Raw genomic sequence first — 21,663 nt, forward strand, 5'->3', positions numbered from 1 at the left:
TTCACTGCTAACTTCACTGTAGTGACAATAAACAGACAAGTGCTTTCTCTGATACACACATAGAACACCAGACACGTATCTATAGCTGCCTGGACAGTGTAATGTGCCATATTCATCCCTACAAAATTCAGCTCTGGCAAACTTGTTCTAGCTATGGATAAAAAAAGGTCCAATAATTTGTGCATTCATGTTGTTGTTTTTGTTTGTTTCTACTTGTGTGAGAGTAGTTTCAATAGCTGCTCTGCCTCTACCCTCTGCCCTTTACAAAGAGGACAAATAACAAAGGTGTGAGGGAGACACTCACAAACACACACACACACACACACACACACACACACACACACACACACACACACACACACGCACACGCACACGCACACGCACACGCACACGCACACGCACACGCACACGCACACACACACACACACACAGCGGGTACCAGTCGATGGAGCTAAATATTTGAAGCAACAAAGAAAGTGTGAAAGCACACTCATCATCACATCTATGGACAGAAGTTGCTATTGACATTTCTGTAGATAAAGAATCCAAACAAAACCATGAACTTTTCAACGAGTCTGATAGAATGTCAATTTCATATTGTTGTGCTGGAGTGTGCTTTGGAACTCTTCTGGTGTATGACATGATAGAGAGTCAGAGATCACCAAACACACAAAAACAGCACTAAATTAAACGTATTCAACTGTTATAATTTAAATGCTATTGTATTTAAAATTATTATATCAGCTATTTGTTTGCTATTCCAGGTTTGGTCATTTTATCAATCTCGTTTGTTGTACTAAACATTCTATCCAGTCTAGGAATAATGTCACCTTGTTTTTTCCCTCCAAGCCAGTTATTGTCATTGTCAATTTTGAGTTGTTCTAGATTTTTGTTTAAAGGCTAAAAGTATTCAGTATTCATTAAACAGACATTTTCATTTTCGAACTAAAAATATTTACATTTTCTTTGAGGGGTTACTTACTTAATTACTTACATAATTGTTACAGGGGTTTCGAGCGAGAGGCATGACTTACCTCTCCGCTTAATTGGGAAAACTCTCACTCCATTGCTTTTAATACTCCCTCTACACCTACACGTGTAAAATAAATAACAAGTGCCTACCTTATTGACAATGTAGTCGGCCCAGTGAGAGTACCAATCCGCACTCAGAAGAGGCAGATTACAATAAATCAGGTACACCAAAAAATGTAATACAACTTTTATTTTCATTGTTGATCCATCAAGTCCAAAATCCAAATAGTTTCATTTTATTATGAAAAAAATAGTTCAGCAGGAAGTTGTCTTTTATTTTCAATTGCTATAAATGCCATTTTCTGCTCTTTTTGCATGAAATATTATATTAAATATATTATTAAAGCCTAATCGATTATCTAAAAAGTTGGTGACCTTGGGTATTCAGTCCTCACACGGTGCAGAAAACAAGCGCGATACAACTGTCAAGGTTTTATTTGATCTGAAAAATCCTTATATCTCTCCAGTCGGGGGGGCTTGCAGGTACGATGTGTGTATTGCAGAGGAGCCTCCTTCAGATTAAGAATGATTAAGGCCCAACCACTCAGCACTCTTCACTGTAGATTTGCACTGCGCTGTCTGAATGAGCAATGGCTGTTGGAGGTCGGCTCCTGTTAATGTTTCTGTGGGTGCCCGTGCATGAGGTCGGTAATTGTGTCTGTTTCTGTAGGTTTCAAAGCATACGGATGTATTTCAGGGTAGGTTTGTGTGTGTGGCCGTGTTTTACAATCATGTATGTTCCTGCAATACAGTATGTAAGCTTCTGTTTGCCTGCGTGTGTGTGTTATAATTTGAGTAATGAATGAAGTGAAGTCATTGTTTCGTTTGCTTCTTCCTTCTAATCACTATCATTGTTTGGAATAACAGTGCGGTGTGTGTGTGTGTGTGTGTGTGTGTGTGTGTGTGTGTGTGTGTGTGTGTGTGTGTGTGTGTGTGTGTGTGTGTGTGTGTGTGTGTGTGTGTGTGTGTGTGTGTGTGTGTGTGTGTGTGTGTGTGTGTGTGTGTGTGTGTGTGTCATTGTTTAACCACGTGGAATTATTTCATGCTGAAGGATTGCCATATACTATAACTAAGCGCATACACACACACACACACACACACAGTTTATCCCCACATTCTCTTTTATTCCTTCAGCCTCTCGAAACAATTATATTATTTCATTAGATTCCCACACAAGTAGAGGTATCGGGTCCAATTAATTCAGACGACATGGCATATTGTCATCAGTGTCGTCCAATTATTTTTCCACAACAGATAAAACATGACAAAATGCAATTAAAAGGCATCTTCCTGTGCCAGTTGAAACCTGGTATGGATTTAAAGTCACCTCGCAAATTGAAGGAATTAAAAATAAAGGCTCTGTAGTTTGTTTTGACAGCCATACCTACCTTAAATTAGAAACACTGAATGAAACAATGTGTTAAGCATAGACAGATAGTGTAAAAGGTAAACAGTGTTATTAGGTTCCGCTACACATCAATTGACAGCAAATAGTCAATTTTAGCAAGTAGTTTGCTCATTAAGAAGTTTTGTGGTTGCATTTTAGTCATAAACAGCTGTGTCATGTCCAATAGCTCAGAGTCGATGACATCTAAAGTGTTTTTCCCTCACATAAAAGCCTTTCCAAATGTTATTTACTTTCCGATGATGTACAATGTTTGAACAAAGCCTGTTAGAACTGATAATCTCACTGAGTAAATGACAAAGTTCGAACCTGATGGTGTTAATTCAATTCAATTTACTGACTGGTTAGTTTGATTTGCAATGCTAGATTCACTTTTTTGCAGAGTGTATAACAATCACTGTTTACTTTCAATTTAACTGAATTCAATTTGAGTTCCTCAGCCTCTCCCTTCCTCCTTGTCTTGTCTGATCTCTATCTATGTGGTAAAAGCGATGAGAGCAGAGTGTGAGTCGACTACAGTCTGCAGTATTAGCGCCTGTCAATATTGCGAAAATTGATTCCGAGTAGAAATCTCCTCACTTTCAAAATGTGTGTCCGCCTCATTCCTCCGTTCTCATATATCCTTCACCACTGTCCCCGTTTGACCTGGAACTTTGACTTTGCAGCCATCTGTTGCAAAAAGTTTTAAGATGGGAATTGATCAGATCAACATTTTGCAGCTTACTTTGTCTGTTTTGCTGCAGTTAAGCATTTGCAAAGCTGTTATTTCAAATCCAGCATTGTTTGTATCTTACTCTCCACCCGCCTTGGCATTTTGTTCTGAATCAGGTGTTTTAGATCAATGCACGTTGATTGCTCATGATGTGATTGGCACACAAGACGGAGTACAACATCAAACCAAACAGAACCAATCCAAACCATCGCTTAAAATATTAGCATACACTGCCAAATGAATGGAGCCTGTCTTGATGTATAGTCCCATCTTCCCGGCAAATATGCCAAACAGAGGCATTCCTGCAGTGCTAAAAAAAATGCAAAGCAACAGAATAAATGGAAAGCAATGGAAACTATGGCTGTGTTGAACATTTTATATACAAATGTAACTTTTAGTTGGAATCTTTGACCCTACTTCTGAACGGAATATATTTCTGGCTTTCTGTCCTCATAAGTAAATAAACCATGTAGAGTGGTGCATTAGGCGCATTCACAACGCAGTACTTTTCCCACTTTAGTTCCGATATAGTTCCGAAATGTTGCGTTCACACCAAAAACATCCGGAACAAAAATGTGTTCATGAGAACCTTTTCACCCCCTTTTCAGTCCCTGCTAGAGAGCAGGTACTTTTGTGGGAGAAAAAGGTTCCTATTTCTGATTGGCTGGGCGGATTGCAAACCACGCCCCGTAAAACTCCCAAAAAGGTTTGTGAAGCCGCCATTTTATTATCTTCGCATTAGCATTATTAGCATTAGCCCAGCGCACAAACGCAGAGAGACTAACTTATGGCAACACAAAATAAAACATGGGAGCGGTGGAGACGAGGAGGTGTCGGCATTCTGTCGATTTACTCGGAGTCCCAGCAGCTTCCCAACTCCGGGGACTTCCGGCCGGGGACTTTGGGTGGCAGTATACACCGTGAAGTTGTTTGCGGCCTGCCTGCAAACCCAAAGCAGAAGAAGAAAAAGTGATGTCAGCGGCTTTATTTGCCTAATCCTCCCCCAGGGACTTAATCCGGTGTGAACACGATCTGTACTTAGTTCATGAGAACTAAAGAGTTCTCATGAACTAAGCTCTGATGAACCTTTGTGGGAAAAGTACTGCGTTGTGAAAGCGCATTGATGACATATATTTGTAGTCCGACCCAGAAGTAAGCATCTCAAGGGCACTACAACATTTTATAATACAATCATTTTTTTATTTGATTTAGGAATTTGAAGAAAATAAGCTCTGGCAAACATGCACTCATGATACTTAGATGGTGTTTTGATCAGGATAATCTCATTTTAAAATGACTTCTATGATTTTTGAAGCGTAAATGCAATCCCCAGAATAAGGTTAGGCTATAAACAATCTACATCACAGTCACATGACTTCACGTCACCACAGCTAATCTAAATGCAGACTTGTCTTCTTCTGATGATGTCTATAGTAGTCTAGTTTAGTCACTTGTAAGCAACGGCTGTTTCTAAGACTCATAGGAGCTTTGGACATTAATGAGTACGGTGTTAACTTAGACAATGTTAAGCTTGTGCTAACCACAGATCTTATTTCAGATGAACAGCAGTTAAAAAAACAACATTGACTTAGAGATGAGGGCACTAGAAGTGGTACGATTCTAACTCATTTCCGGGCTCCAGGACTCATTGCTCCACCACTCGATACTTTGCCTCTGCACTACTCTTTGGGCCCTACCTTGCAGTGAACACGGCTCATACTGCTGATCATGTGTGTGGCCTGTAGGCTCACATGATCAGCAGCATGAGAGGCCCTCACTGTGGGGCTTGATGCAGACTGTCCAGAGAACCAGCTCAAGGCTGAAGAAAAGCCGATACACATTTATTTGAAATCCAATGATTTCTGCATGTATGAGCTTCTTGTTAAATCATAGAGTTGCAGACTGATTACCAAGGCTTTGAAACTTTTTCTGTAAACAAGGCTAAAGTTCAAATACCTTGAACCTTCAGTGCTAGATTTGAAAGGGCTTTAACTTTTCCAGAGTGGTGTTTAATGACCTCTGTTGAGATTTACAATTGGTTTTAGCTGTGGCTGCTGATTATTTGTAGAAAAACAAGCATCCTGCTTTTATGACAAGCCATCGTGTTAATTTCGTATCCTTTATCAGACGGCATGCAGTTTCCTCCACAACTCAGCTCTTTGTCAGCACTAGTTGAACCTTTGTCCAACTACTTTAGCCTTCTGCCTTACTAGTTGAACAAAAACTTGGATGTGTCACCTTTTTCAACAACTAGTGGCACTTTGGTACGACTAGTGATGCAAGCCACCACACTGAAGTCCAGTTTATCAGCTTTTTGACACACTGATGGGCTTCTGGACAGAACTAGTGACACTGAAAGTCTCCAGCTGAGCTGCAAAAGCCTTCACATGTGAACAAGTCAAACATGGATTCAGCAAACTTTTCTGCACTACTTAACCCAAAGTTGCGCACTACTTAATTAGTCAGGGCAAACATTTTCACTAGTTAAATAGTTGAAGCTTCTTTCTAATTACCTAGTGAGTCTCAAAAGTCATGAGTCATTCACCTAACTATTGATGTCAAAAATAACAATTAGTGACACGTGTGAGAGACATTTGGACTTAACTAGTAAATTAGTTATTACCTTTTAAGCTTCACTTGTTGACTACTAGTGTCAAATCAGACTTTATTTAGTTTTTAAACTTTAACTAGGTTAAACTAGGAGTTTTACTTCAAATGGTGAAGTTTAGAAGACAGTTTTGCTAGTTGACTCTTTGTTTAAATTATCTGGTGCCACTAGAAATGCTTCTGCCAGTAGTAGTACTACTAGAAGTTGTGCCACTAGTAATAAAATGCTATCTAAATAGTGCTACTAGTGAGGCTTTTGTATTTCATTACTTCAACTAGAATACTCTCTGAGCTTCATAACTATTAAGGTAAAAAGGGGCTTAAACTAGTTAACTGGCACAATTGTTTGCGTTCACTAGTTAAAGAAAGTTTGTGAAATTATTCAAATGTAGTTTTCAATGGCCAGCCCTACTATTTAACTAGTAAGCATGTTGGTTTACACTGGTACTTTTGGTGGGTTAGACTATGGTCTGATATCAAGGATATGGAATGAATGTTAAAATGTAACATATTGGCATATGATTTTACCAACACAGTCATATGAAGGGGTACCAAATGTTTTCATTCTTGCGTTCATTTCGTCCCCACTTTCTCTCCCCACTGCACTTTATCCAGAAGAAATGTGTTTGAAATGGAAAGGTATACATGTGAATGTTTATGCTTCCCTCTATGATTTGTACAGTTGGGCTACCAATATAAATGCTTTGTGTACACAGAGTACAGTACATGTACAGGCCGATGTGTTTGGACGTATATCTGCGTGTGTTTTGTAGAAAATAAGATTGAAAAGATGCAGCATGTACACACTTACACACACACTCATATACGTAGATAAATTTTCAGGCATGGATGTGGCCTCCATGCTAAAGAAGTGGTGTGTATAAATTTGCCTAAGTGTTTGGCCAAGGTCTGCGCCTGTGTGTGCAATCGATGTCCCAACTGCAATAAATCAGTGTGGGACCAACCTGAAGGCCTCAACAGCTTCATCTGATGTGGCAGGTGGGCTTCACAATGGCCCTGACACACACACACACACACAAACACACACACACACACACACACACACACACACACACACACACACACACACACACACACACACACACACACACACACACACACACACACACACACACACACACACACACACACACACACACACACACACACACACACACACACACACACACACACACACACACACACACACACACACACACACACACACACACACACACACACACACACACAAAGAAGCAAAGGCTCTGTAATTCAAGGTTTTCTTGGTAAAAACACATACACAATTTGATAGCCGCACAGAAGAAAGTTAGTACCCATTTATATAATTTCTGTCCCATTTCTCTCTTTTTTTCTTGTCCACTGTCAGTTTTCCAACCAATTGTCTAATCCATAAACAAAAACAAAAAGATCTTATGATCTAATTCAGACATTAAAGTAAAAACTTTTGAATCAGCAACTTGTTTTTCTTCCTTTTCCCCTCTCATCTGATTGTCCCAGTTTAGTCAAACAGCTCCCGGCATCTTCAGCTCGCAGCTCCACCAACTATTAAAGCTATATGTCCATTTATTCCATGTTGGCTGCTTGGTTTTCATTTATTTATAGAATTTATATCAGACAAGGTGAGATAAAAATTCTGCAAAAATAGCTTATCTTAACATGTCATTAAGAAAAGTGGTAACACTTATAAGGTACACACATTAACCATCAACTAGTTGTTAATTAACATGCATATTAGCAGTATATTGGCACTTTATTAGTCATTATAAAACACTTATTAATGCCTTATTCTGCATGACCATATTCTACAAGTAATAAGCCATTAGTTGAGAGTTTTTCATCACTAACCCTCTAATTAGTGCTTATTTATTGCAAGTAAGGAAGTTGTTGTACATGAGTTTTGGTCTTAATATGCTCTGCTCAATATGGGGCTAATAAGGCAGTATTACGACAAGAATAGTTATTCCCCCATAATAACACTTAACAAATCTATTCTTATGTAACAAGACATGAAACTATAAGTGTTAATTGTGTCTAAATAATTCAAAATTAGGTATTTATATATAAGAATATGTTTTGGGGTATTGACAGTTCAGCTACCAATAGCAAGGTGACTTGACTTGACTTGTATGTTTCATATTTGAACATTTATATACTTGTAACATTTGTACTGAAGGTTAAACAGGAAACCGGGTACAGCAGGAGAAAGTGAACTGAATAGCATGGGAGTAGACATCCATGAGTAGACTGCTACTAATTTTCCCTTTGCAACCTGAAGAGTAAAGTCTGTCAGAAAGCAATGACTGCAAGTGTAAGTGTAAGCCTTACATGTTTACACTGTAAGCATTAGTAACATATATTGTGTTTATGTGATGACATTTGGAGATGTTTAAACGGTTTAAACACCACGAGAAAATGCGTTAGCATTCGCGCTAGCATTTGCGTTAGCATTCGCGCTAACGTTAGCATACACGGTAGCGTTAGCATAAATGCTAGCGTTAGCCATACTAGCCTGTACACATGCTTATTGCACAGCTAGCATAAGCTATATTTATCTTGTTTACACTTAGCGGTCCTATGTGTTAATCTGTGTATGTTACACTAAGGCAGGGGTCGGCAACCCCTGGCACGCATGCCATCGTTGGCACGCGGAACCGTAACCAGTGGCACGCGGCACCGTAACCAGTGGCACGCTAGGAATAAGTGTGCAAAATATTTAAATGTAGGATCCTGAACGAGACCGCTGCCAGAGCGGGTCTCCCTGTTACGTGCAGAAGGAAGCCATGCACGCAACGCAGCCCCGCTCTCTTTAACTCCAGGCGATTTGCTGCTGCTTTCCACTGTGGTGTAGTGCTGTTCATTTCACCACGGAGGAACGCACTTCACAAATTGCAGTAGCCATAATGAGCTGTTTTGGGGAAAATGTTGAAGTGCTTTCTCATCTGCATGCCAAATTAACTCTTTCATAGCAATTGGGAGATATGCACAACGTTTTATTTACGGTAAATTGATTTACGACTCCTGCCTAAAGATTGTTTTAATCAGTGACGGAGCAGGCCCGGTAGACAATGGCAGGTCCGCTACCTAAGAAATCTAAAATAAATATTCGGACATTCCAGCCCTCGCGGACAGAAGAGTGGGGTTTTGTGTTTCAGAAGGACCGTGCTGTGTGTACTTTATGTCTGGAAAATGTTGTCTGTCGGACGTCAAGTGTCAAACGGCATTTTGAGACCAAACACAAGACAACTTTCAAGAATGAGGCAGACAAGGCTGAATCCATAAAATGTGCCGTGTCTGGTTATGGGAAACAGGCAAACACTCTCAAAGCCTTTGCCACTGCTAACAATGATTCTACCGAAGCAAGCTATCGCATTGCTCATTGCATCGCGAAACATGGAAAGCCATTCACTGACGGTGAATATATTAAGGAGGCTTTCCTCTGTAGCTCAGAGGTTTTGTTTAATTCCTTACCAAACAAAGAGACAATAGAATCAAGAATAAAAGCAATTCCAGTGTCAGCCAGATCTGTTGAACGACGCATTGAGGAACTGGCAGAAAACGTTTGCGCGCAGCAGACAGCTGGTTTGAAAGAAGCCACGGTATTCAGCGTTGCACTGGATGAGAGCGTGGACGTGAACGACATACCACACTTGGCAGTCATGGTAAGATACTGTGATTCGACTGTAAGAGAAAAGCTCTGCTGCTTAAAACCAATGCCTGAAACAACAAAAGGTGAGGACATAGCCAAAGTTTGTATGGAGCATTTTGAGGAGCGAGGGATTGACATAAGCAAGATTTTTGCAGTGACAACAGATGGCGCTCCCGCCATGGTCGGGCGAAACAAGGGAGCGGTCACATTAATTGAGAAACAAGTCGGTCACCCCATCATGAGACTCCACTGCATAATACACCAAGAAAACCTCTGTGCAAAGATGTCAAATTCAGATCTTAACGAGGTTGTGGCCACAGTGATGAAGATTGTTAACTTCATAGTTACCGACAGTTCCAATCCCTGCTGGAGGAAATGGACAGCTCATACAAAGATCGCCCTCTCCACTCGGCAATTAGGTGGCTAAGCTGTGGAAAGGTTTTGGAGCGGTTTGTTGGCTGCTTTGATGCCATAAAGGCCTTCCTGGCTGAAAAAGGCCAAGACTTTCCAGAGCTCGAGGACGAGAAATGGGTTGTGAAACTTATGTTTCTCACAGATATTACTGGACACCTCAACGAGCTCAATTTGAAACTGCAAGGCGCAGGTCAAACTGTTTTGGACATGTTTGACACATGGAAGGCTTTTGTTGGAAAGCTGGCAGTTTTTTCAGATGATGTGGCCACCTCCACTTTCCGCTACTTCCCCCACTTGAGGGAGCTGTCCACGCAGCACAGCATCAGCACAGCTGAAATATGCAAATACATCAGCGAGCTGGAGTCGGAGTTTACAACACGATTCGGGGAATTTCAGAAGTATGGACCCATGTTCTCTTTCTTGATCAAACCCGAAAGCTTTGATGGACATGAACTGGATGTATCTGTGATAGGCTGGCTGGATACACAGGACGTGATGATGCAGATGATTGAGCTGAAGAGTTCAACACTTTGGATGACGAAGTTTGCGGAGTTGCGGAAACAGCTGGAAACCACGGCAAGACATGATCACAGCTCTTGCATCTTCACCTGTTGGATATCTCTACCGGAGAAGTTCAGCTGTGTCAGGAAAATTGTATTGGCTTTGCTGACAGTCTTTGGTTCAACATATCTCTGTGAGCAGATATTCTCGCACATGAAGAGCGTGCTCAGCCCCTCCCGCAGTCGTTTGACAACTGACCACTCTGAAGCTTGTGTGCAACTTAAAGTGACAAAGTACGATCCACAGATAATGGAGCTCAGCAAAGGAAAGCAGGGCCAGGGATCACATTGACTGGTTTATTTGTAGCACACATGACTCTGTTTATGTGTAGCACACATGGTTTTGCCTAATGGAGCTCTTTGTCCCGGTCTCTTTTTTCTTCTTCGATGTGGATATTTTTATAAGCATAGCAGCATTGTTATATAGTGCTCATATTTCTGTTTGTTACATTTAATTCCCTTTTTTAACATTTGCTGTCCTTGCAAAACGTTGTATATGAGGGAGTCTCATTGAAAGCAGTATGCTGAAATGGCAACTGTGCATGTCATTTGTTACCACAGGGCTTTAAACAAATGATATACAGAGATTTGTTAAGTTTATTGCTGAAGCATTGTTGTATAGTGCTCATATATAATTTCAATGTTCTGATTATGGGAGAAAAATGTTTATTAAAAATGTTGCTATGTAGGTTGCCTATATGGATGGAATAAAATCCGATGGAGATAAAAAAAATGGAAGTGGTGTCATAATTAAGGTTAATGTTGATATGGCACACTTAGGGCCGCCCCTCCCCCTCGCAGAGGGAGCCTCATCTGATGTGTAAATGCAGCGCACCTTTATATATATATATATATATATATATATATATATATATATATATATATATATATATATATATATGCGGATATAAGAGTCCGGTGTGCGATGAAAATGATGGGCACGCTGATTAACAAGAACATTTCAAAATGGCACGTCATATCAAAAAGGTTGCCGACCCCTGCACTAAGGTGACCAGATTTTCAAAATGAAAACCGGGGACATTTTGAGTTTTGCGGTCAGTATATCATTAACATATCCAATTTTCTTCACTGTTTAAGAAAAAACGGGGACAATTATGGTTTAATATGATTCGAACATTTGAACTGTTGGATACAAACAGAAGGAAGATAGCTCATATATGAGACTTCAAAGGTCTTTTATTTTGAAACTGTACATCAGATTGTCCAGATTCTCTCTGAGTGACTAGATGGGGTGTCCTGCTATCACCCTGGAGTGAAATAAGTCTTTGATAATTTGACAGTTTTTTATTTATTCTTGTATAAAAACAGAAGGACAATAGCCCATATATGAGATTTCAAAAGTATTTTATTTTGAAATTCTACATCAGATTGTCCTGATTTTCTTTGATTGACTAGATGGGGTCTCCTGCTATCACCCTGAAGTATTTCATTGACTTCGAATGACTCTTTGATTATGGACGGTTTCCATTAAATAATAATCAAAATATAGATGGACAATAGATCTAATTTGAGATTTTAAACAGCATACATTTTAAATTGTGCTTCAGAAAGTAGGCCTAATGTTATTTTAGGAGTGTTGTGAGATGGTGATCACCCAGTGGAAATGTCAGATATGTCTTCATAACTTTATACTTACATTTTACATTCACTGTTAGAATGTGGTAGTTATACAAAGTTTTATTTTTTTTTATTATTGATCACATTATATAGTACATATTTCTTAATTTAAGCTCCAGTATATATGAATATGTTTGGTTTGTTTTTTAGGTATATTTGTTATTGACCGAGTAAACGCTTTTATTTTGAAGGCAGTTTTTACAGGCATCTACCATAATCCATAGGATATTCGAGCACTGCAATACAAAGTGCTTTTGACTGTGTTTTCCGAAGTGGGGGCTGGCTTGATCACAGTCTGTTTACCCAGTATTTCCTGATATTAAACTTTTTATTTCACCTTACTATGTGTTTTTAACATATTAAAAACGGGGAAATTTCCAGGGACAGTTTCAACCGGGGACAGGCCAATACAAACGGGGACTGTCCACGGAAAACGGGGACGTCTGGTCACCCTATGTTACACTTGCATGTATGAGATCATTAAGTGCCTGTGCCTTGTAACTTCTTTTTGTATAGTTTCACTCCGTTTGAATGTCAGTGGACTGCAAATAAGTAAATACAGGAGCATGGCTGCTCATTCCCTGGCTCTCAAAATACACTGAACAAAAATATAAACGCAACACTTTTGTTTTTGCTCCCATTTTTTATGAGATGAACTCAAAGATCTAAAACATTTTCTATATACACAAAATAACCATTTCTCTCAAATATTGTTCACAAATCTGAAAAAATCTGTGATAGTGAACACTTCTTCTTTGCCGAGATAATCCATCCCACCTAAAAGTGTTGCGTTTATATTTTTGTTAAGTGTAGTTTGGCTGGCTGCTTAATCTATGTTCACACTGAGATAGGGGTTTCACCAACTAATCGACTAGTCGACTACCTTTACCACTAGTCGGCGCTGTAGGCCCTAGTCGACTAGTCGTGGAAAAAAATGGAGGTAAACGAGGTGCTGCAAAATGCTACAAAACACGTCCGACATTCTTATGTATGGCATTACTTCAACGAAGATGTAACCAACTCCACAGTGAAGTGTCAGTTGTGTACAGCTGTACTGAAGTAACATACAAATGCATCTGCTATGCGCAACCATCTGAAGATGAAACACCCGCTGCCGACAGCTAGCACTAGCAGTAATGCTAGCACCAGTGAGCAACGGACCGGCGTCAGCACTGAACAGAGGCAAACGAACAGCAAGAAAACACGGTTCAACAGTGATGCGGATGATGGGCTACGGGATTACTGCCAGCGGACACCGCATATCCCCACAATGGATAATCCACTGGAGTGGTGGGCAGAAAACGTGCACCGCTTCCCCCGCTTTCGAGGAGCTACCTGGCTATTCCAGCCACAAGCACCCCGAGTGAGAGGGTTTTTCCCCTGGCACGCAACACTGTCACCCGAAAGCGGTCAAGCCTCCTTCCCTCACATGTCGATGCGTTGGTGTTCAAACCAAAAATATGGAAAGGTGGACGTTATCGTCGAGGACAGCGAATAAAGTGTTGCGCACTGGATTTACGTGGCATTTATGTAAACAAGAGTTTTTTGCTGTCGATTTTGGTGAGTCCAGTGTTTGTTATTTACTCAGCCATGTAACACAAATTAAAATGCAGTGTTTAATGTTACTGTATGAGTTCCAATATAAAATACAGTTGTAAACCTCTCTTTGTGTGTCTCTATTATGACGTAACGACTAGTCGACTAGTAAATATTGGTATTTGTGAAACCCCTACACTGAGACAGGAAACCTATTGTGTAAGTACCATAGGTAAGTACATACAAGCAGGTCCCACAGTATGATCACAAATACATAAAATCTGTTAAAACAAAATCTGTTTTTATTAAAAAGTACAGGCTGCATTATGTGTTCTCTCTTTTGGTATGTGTCTGAATCTCTCTTTAGTGGTTAATTAATAAAACAGATATTTCAACGTGTGCATACTTTGTTCATGTGCTGTTGAGGTTAATTTTAGTAGTTGTTTGCTATAATGTATTTACAAAGTGTGAAGAGGAGGCAACTTTAGAATAGGGAATCTGTTCAGGTCAATTAGATTCAAATGACTAGCTTATTGGTTATGAACAAGACTGTCACGGTCTGTCTGTCTGTGTTGTGTTTTGTCTGTCTCTGGTTTCCTGTTTTATTTTTGAAAAGTGTTCACCCCCTATCTTGTCTGTTGATTCCTGTCTCTGTGTTTGCTCTCCTGTGTCTGATTGTCTGATTGTGTTCACCTGTTGCCCTTGTGTTTCTGCCTCCCCTGCCCAGCTGTGTCTTGTCCTGTGATTACCCTTCTTTGTATTTAGTCTTGTCTTCCCCTGTGCTCCATGTCGGTTCATTGTTTGTCTTTCCTGTCTTCCTCCATGTGGATCACGATTAGTTCTTGTGTTGTTGTTTGCTTGTGCTACGTTTCAATTCATGCCATGTTTTTAAAACATGGCATGAATACTTTTAACTAAAGCTCGCTTTTGTTTCTAGACCTTTTACCTTTTTTTGTAGTCTTCTTTTGGGTCCTACCTTTTCCCGAATCCTGACAAAGACTTCACTTTAAAATAGGGAACATATTCTTAGATATAAATACCTAATTAGAGTCAAACTAGCTTATTGGTTATGAATAAGACTTCACTTTAAAATAGGGAACATATTCTTAGATATAAATACCTAATTTTGAGTTATTTTACAATTAACACTTATAGTTTCATGTCTTGTTACATAAGAAGAGATCATATTTGTTAAGTGTTATTATGGGAGAATAACTATTCTTGTGGTAATACCGCCTTATTAGGCACATATTGAGCAGCGCATATTAAGACCAAAACTCATGTACAACAACTTCCTTACTTGCAACAAATAAGCACTAATTAGAGGATTATTGAGGAAAAACTCTCAACTAATGGCTTATTACTTGTAGAATATGGTCATGCAGAATAAGGCATTAATAAGCGTTTTATAATGACTAATAAAGAGCCAATATACTGCTAATATGCATGTTAATGAACAACTAGTTGATGGTTAATTTGTGTACCTTAATATAAAGTGTTACCGGAAAAGTTAGTTACATCTCCTCTTTCTCTAGTGTTGAAGACATTCCCCTTCCTTCTGTTGTGCATGGGTGGGGCATGAGTGTGTGTGGGCAGGTCTGTTTAATGTCAATTATGTTTGAAGTGTTGAGATCATTAGAATATGTGACAGTGTGTAAGAATCCCGTGGACCACATACTGTACGAGTGTGTCGTATGTTCACATGTTTTGCGTTTGTGTGTGTGTCTACTAACAGAAGCTCTATTGTGCTGATGAGACAGGCAACAGCATCGTCATCTGGGCCACTGTAATCATGGCTGGGCTGCAGATGAAAGACCCTATTGACAAGAAGTGAAGTGTCTGGGGGGGAGAGAGAGGAATGTAATGAAAGAGAGGAATGAGAAACAGCAGCAGAAATAAGAGACAAGAATAAGTAGCTGACCAAACTCCATTATGAACCAGGCCATAGCCTTGTGCTCTTTATTTAGCCGAGTCTAAACCAATGATCTAATGAAAAGATGGTTGCACAGAGTGTGTGTATGTGGTTGCTTTAAAACGCTTCCCAATGAACGTGCCTTGGGAAATAATATTTTGTTACTGTGCCATTAACACAGTGGTTCTCAAACTTTTTCTGTCAGGCCCCCCCTTTGGAGAAAAAAAAAAGTCGGGCCCCCCCAAAACGAATAATCAGGCTCAGTGGGGGCGCCAGAGATTTATTTTGGGGGTGCTGTGGGGTAGCTTGACGTTTCATAGAGGGTGCTCAAACATTTAGGGTTTCCCATTAATGTACCGCTCGCTACAGTGGAATTTTCTACTGCAACAATCCCCACGCAAATACACAACGTACCCGCGACTGTTACAATGAAGGCTCGATATTCAGCTCACGGCATATAGGTGTAAGCAGGGATAAAGTGCTATTTTTATAGGTGATGTGTGGACGTCACATAGGGGGGTGCGGGGGCAAGCTTCCCCGGGAAGATTTATTTTTAAATATTGAAGTTAAAAGCATCAATCTGGTGCACTTTGAGAGCGAAAGGAAGAGATCTATGGATACATCTCTCAACACCCATATGAAACAAATGTAAACAGATTTACTTTTTCTTGATGGATATTTTACAAATCACCCTTTTAAACTTTATTCTTGTTTTACTGTCATATAGTATTTCATACCTGTTTTTCATTTATTCTCTTATTTTTTTATAACTATAATGATCATATAAACGTGTGCCTCGGAAATAATTATTTACATTAATGGTGACCAAAACATTTGAGACCCACTGAGATAACACTGAGAGAGTCCTTTAGCTCTCAGTCTGACAGGAGAGGACTCTCCTCCACTTTGTTGTTGAAAAAACTCCTTATATCCGTTAGCGTAGCTCGCTAGCACCAGAAGCTAACAACAACGATCTCCAGTACCGGTGCGCTCTCTCTCTCTCACGCGCACACAAAATGGCTCGTTCCACACACACACACAGAGCCGAGCTTTAATGAAACAGAGACCCAGACGTAATAGTACTGTACTGCATCATATTATTTTCGAATCAATAATTTTTCAAATTATGATTTTTTTTTTTTTATCTTTTTTTTTTTTTTTTTATAACAATTTTTCCTCCTCGTCTCTCGCGCCCCCCCTGGCATGCCTCTGCGCCCACCAGGGGGGGCGCGCCCCCCACTTTGAGAACCACTGCATTAACAGATGATTGCTTGACAGGCGTAACTCATATTGTATGGTGCATCAATACATAGAAAATACATCCTCATCCCAATCATTTATTATGAAACCTGTACATCTTTGAACTTTGGTTATTTCTTGTATGCCTCTTTTTGAAGAGTTTTACCAATCTGTTTTTTGTATTCTATATGTGAACTCTACCAATTCATACTTTGTTGAGCCACACAGAGGGTTGCTGTGTTGCTTCTTGCCAACCATGGGTTTATAGGTTTTGTCTAAACTGGTCTCTGTTGGTAAGACATTTCAAAGGTTTTCTGGTGATTTTGTGACAAAAACGAGGTCCTCCTAAATGTTGAATGCTATGAGCTTGCATGTTCCTCTCAACCAGGTAACACTGTTTAGTAAAATCCATTGTTCTCATCTCACAGTGATGGTAATTGTAGCAACAACAATGTTGATGGTTCAGTATGTAGGGCGTGTTGCTTTTCGCTTGAACCCCCAATCTTTACCTGCCACTCACAGTATTCAGGGCTCCTGTAGGCTGCAGCGTAAATCAACTCTGAACCTGAAAAAGTAGAGCTTTGGAAGTGGGTGGATAGAAAAAAAGATGAATGGACCATCTCACTTTGTAATTTCCTTCTTTTTGTAGTTTTCACTTATAGCAATCCTTGCAGCCATCTTCACTTCCTTTTATATTGAACTGGTATGAAGCCAAATAGTTTTAACCTCTCTGTACCTACCTCTCTGTACCTACCTTACAATCTGGCTTTTAATGTGTGATTGTTTTTGTATTGCTTGATTTTAATTTGACTATATTTATTTGTTGTTCTTTTCTTTTCACTATCTCTCTAAAGGAGTGGTCGCCAACCAGTCGATCGCGATCAACCGGTTGATCGCGAGTGTGGTGCGGGTAGATCGCGGACCGTTAAAAAAAAAAGTAACAAAAGAAAGAAAAATAAAATAAAAATAATGTTTGAAAAATACGTTTTTAGATGTAAACCTATCATCCACCACCCCGTTAGCAGGTGCCACTTGATTGACGTATATTTGAGACACCTCAGTAATATAATACATTAACCGTGCTTTACGTGAACCTCATCATGACACAAGAGAGGATGACAGGACTGCAATTTCCCGTGTTCAGTGAATGCAACAGAGGCAAGACACCAGACCAATCAGAGAGTTGCATGGAAATAAACGTGTGCTTGTGTCATTCAAGCTCGGCTCTGTGTGCGTGTGGCGATAGCGCATTTAGTGTGATAGAGAGAGAGAGGGAGAGGAGAGAGGGGGAGAGAGAGGGACCGGTACTAGCGGGGACCTTGATGTTAGCATCTGGTTAGCTAGCTGCACTAACGGACATAAGGAGCTGTTTCCACAACAAGCTGGAGGAGAGTCCTCCCCTGTCAGACTGAGGGGCTCAGGTGAGCTAAAGGACTCTCAAAGTGTTTGGAACGGTTTTTTCACAAATTATTCAAAAGATTATTTCCGCGGCACACCTTCATATGATTATTATAGTTATACAAACAATAAGAGAATAAATGAAAAACAGGTATGAAATACTATTTGGCAGTAAAAGGAGAATACAGTTTAAAAAGGGGAGTGATTTGTAAAATATCCATAAAGAAGAAACCAACCTCCTATCCATCCCCACCCACATCAATCACCGGACCTGGGGGGGACAGAGCCTTCTCCGTCGCTGCCCCCTCCCTCTGGAACTCACTCCCACAACCCATCAGAGACTGCACTGACCTCACCACCTTCAAAAAACTTACAAAAACTCACCTCTTCAATCTGGCTTTTAATGTGTGATTGTTTTTGTATTATTTTACTTTAACTATATATTTATTTGTTGTTCCTTTCTTTTCTCTTCACTATATCTGTAAAGCGTCTTTGAGCACCTGTAAAAGCGCTAACAAATTAAATCTATTATTATTATTATTATAAAGAAAAAGTGAATCTGTTTACAGTTCTGTTTCATATGGGTGCTGAGAGCTGTATCCATAGGTCTCTTCATGTTGCTCTCAAAGTGCACCAGATTGATGCTTTCAACTTCAATATTTAAAAAAAAATCTTCCCAGGGGAGCATCCCCCCGGACCCCCTACGGGAGGTGAGGAACTAGAGGAGGTGAGGACCCCCCTAGGGGAGATGAGGACCCCCCTAGAGGAGGTGAGGTCCGCCCCCCACTCATAAAAAAATTGCACTTTACCCCTGCCTATATTTTGTGAGCTCATTATGGAGCCTTCATTGTAACAGTAATTCAGATGCAAATAGCCTATATAAAAGGGCTCAAATTGGAAACACTGTCTGGGCCGTCTTTTTCACTCAATTCTGCAATAGGTAGATCTCGCCTTTCACCTAGGCCGAGGTCGGTGATCTTGGGCTTAAAAAGGTTGGTGACCACTGCTCTAAAGCATCTTTGAGCACCTGTAAAAGCTCTAACAAAATAATACTATTATTATTATTATTGTTATTACCTCTCACTGTCTCCCATTTTGTTGTGTTTGACCAGTTATCTTACAAATGTCCTTTCTTCTCTGTTGTTATATATCATTGGATTCTCCCTGCATACTTGTAATGTATGGATGTTTCCATGCTGCCACAATGTTTTAAGTCAGTGGCTCACCCTTTGTGTCCTTTTTTTTGCACATGCAATGCAAAACATCTGCATGTTTCCTTACTTGCAAACTTGTGTCACAAGTTTCTTTTCTGTGTGTATGTATTTTTGTCTATGTATGCACACCCCGTCTGCTAGATCCTTTAATACCTCCAGACAATCAATACGCAGAAGAGCGATGTTTGGCCCTGTCTTCTTTTAAAAGATGCACTCCACACAGTGGAGCGAGCCAAGAGTCGAGAAGTCAATAAAACAAAGCCGATAGTGCCCTCATTTGTTTTTTTGGACTTCTGCAACGAGGCCTCAGAGTCTCAGTCTGTGGGCGAATATTTAGCGCCGTGTCATTTCGATACACACAAATTAATCCTTTTTGGTCCGATATTTTAAAGTGCAAAACATGCCCATGAACATATTGACATCTTTGTTTGCTAAGATTTTGTTTGTTTCTCTTTCTCAGGGTTGGTGGCGGACAAGGCTGAAGATCAGGGGATGAGGTTATAAAAACAACAGCCGACAAAGGAGGGAAAAAAAGAGGAAGAAGATTGCTTGGAAACTTTTGCTGTGCATCATCAGACCCTGCAGTCTTAAAAGTCACTGACTGATCCTGTGGAGTTTTACACACCCAAAAATACTTAACAACACCCACACTCTCACACCTCCCCTCCCCTCACCACCATGTCCCCCCACTCCAATCATCTTATGCTTATCCTCCCCGTCCTCCTCCATCTCTTCTCCCCCTCCCTGTCCATGCCCTTCACCTCCACTCCTTCCTCCTCCCTCCTCACCTTCTTCCCACCGGAGGGAGGTCTCACACATTTGGTGGTTCACAACAAAACGGGAGAGGTCTACCTTGGCGCCGTCAACTGGATCTACAAGCTGTCGAGCAACCTGACCAAGCTCCGAAACCATGTGACTGGCCCAGTCACAGACAACCCTCGCTGTTACCCCCCGCCCGGAGTCCAGTCCTGCCCCCATGAGCTGGTGCAGACCTCGAACATCAATAAACTCCTGCTACTTGATGCTACCCACAACCGCTTAATCGCCTGTGGAAGTACCTCCCAGGGAATATGCCAATTCCTGCGTCTGGATGATTTGTTCAAGCTCGGTGAGCCCCACCACCGCAAAGAGCATTATCTATCCAGCGTTGCAGAGGCAGGCACCATGTCAGGTGTCGTGATATCCCCGGATCTTTTTGGCGGAGGTGGGAAACTTTTTGTCGGTACTCCCATTGACGGGAAATCTGAGTACTTCCCTACGCTGTCGAGCCGCAAGTTGATGTCCAACGAGGAGAACGCCGACATGTTCAGCTTCGTCTACCAGGACGAGTTTGTCTCTTCGCAGCTGAAGATTCCCTCAGACACGCTCTCCAAGTTCCCGGCATTCGACATCTACTACATCTACGGCTTCAACAGCGAGCAGTTTGTGTATTACCTCACCTTACAGCTCGACACCCAGCTCACCTCGCCAGACGCAAGCAGCGAACAGTTCTTCACCTCTAAAATTGTCCGCCTATGCGTCGACGATCCTAAGTTCTACTCCTACGTTGAGTTCCCAATCGGCTGCACCAAGGACGGAGTGGAGTACCGCTTGGTTCAGGATGCTTATTTGGCCCGGCCGGGGGCCCAGTTGGCCCGTTCGCTCGGTATTGAAGAACACGAGGAGGTTCTGTTCACTGTGTTCGCGCAGGGTCAGAAGAACAGGGCCAAGCCTCCCAAGGAGTCGGCTTTGTGTCTGTTCACTATGAAACGGATAAAGGAGAAAATTAAAAAGAGGATTCAGTCGTGCTACAGAGGAGAGGGGAAGCTCTCCCTGCCCTGGCTGCTCAACAAGGAGCTGGCCTGCATCAACTCGGTGAGTGTTTGACACAGTAGCTCTCAAAACGTTTTTTGTGATCATCAGTTCTCATGATTTTTTAAAAATTCCTGATAGTTTTGGCTTGGTTTTGTTTATGTGTTTATTTGAAATCAAACGGAGAATAGGCTACTTTACCTCCCTCTTAGTTTCAAGTACAGTTCTCGGAATAAGTTTGTGTTGGACCGCCACTAACATTTTAGTGGTCTTGAGTTTAGGGTGTGTTTATATTAAGCATGTCTGCAGAGGAACTGCCCAGCTCTGAAGCATTTGCTCCATTAATTCAATTTATTTACTAAGGTGAGAAATATGTTGTTGCTTGGTTTAACAAAAACCCACTGTGAGGACTAGAGTGTTAATAATTATGCGGTATTTACAGAATTTCTTTAGAGAGAACATAATTGAAGCCAAACTATTCTGGAAATACCCCTAACGGCAATTGTCGGGTGAATTAAAACATTATTCTGAACATTGA

At 40.8% G+C, this 21,663-nt stretch overlaps 1 protein-coding gene across 1 annotated transcript in view; it reads left to right on the top strand.

Annotated features, from left to right (window-relative positions):
- LOC307034774 (plexin-A1-like) overlaps positions 1-21,663 on the top strand; it is a gene marked incomplete at its 3' end in the record, with an annotated part of 288,778 nt that overhangs the window by 29,033 nt on the left and 238,082 nt on the right. The window contains exon 3 of the mRNA XM_079673657.1: positions 19,795-21,188. Within this exon, the coding sequence (XP_079529783.1) occupies positions 20,013-21,188 (1,176 nt within the window). The 5' untranslated portion in view covers positions 19,795-20,012. The remainder of the gene's footprint in view (positions 1-19,794; positions 21,189-21,663) is intronic.

Source organism: Notothenia rossii (assembly GCF_949606895.1).
Source record: "Notothenia rossii genome assembly, chromosome: 4".
NCBI classification, from domain to species: Eukaryota; Metazoa; Chordata; class Actinopteri; order Perciformes; family Nototheniidae; genus Notothenia; species Notothenia rossii.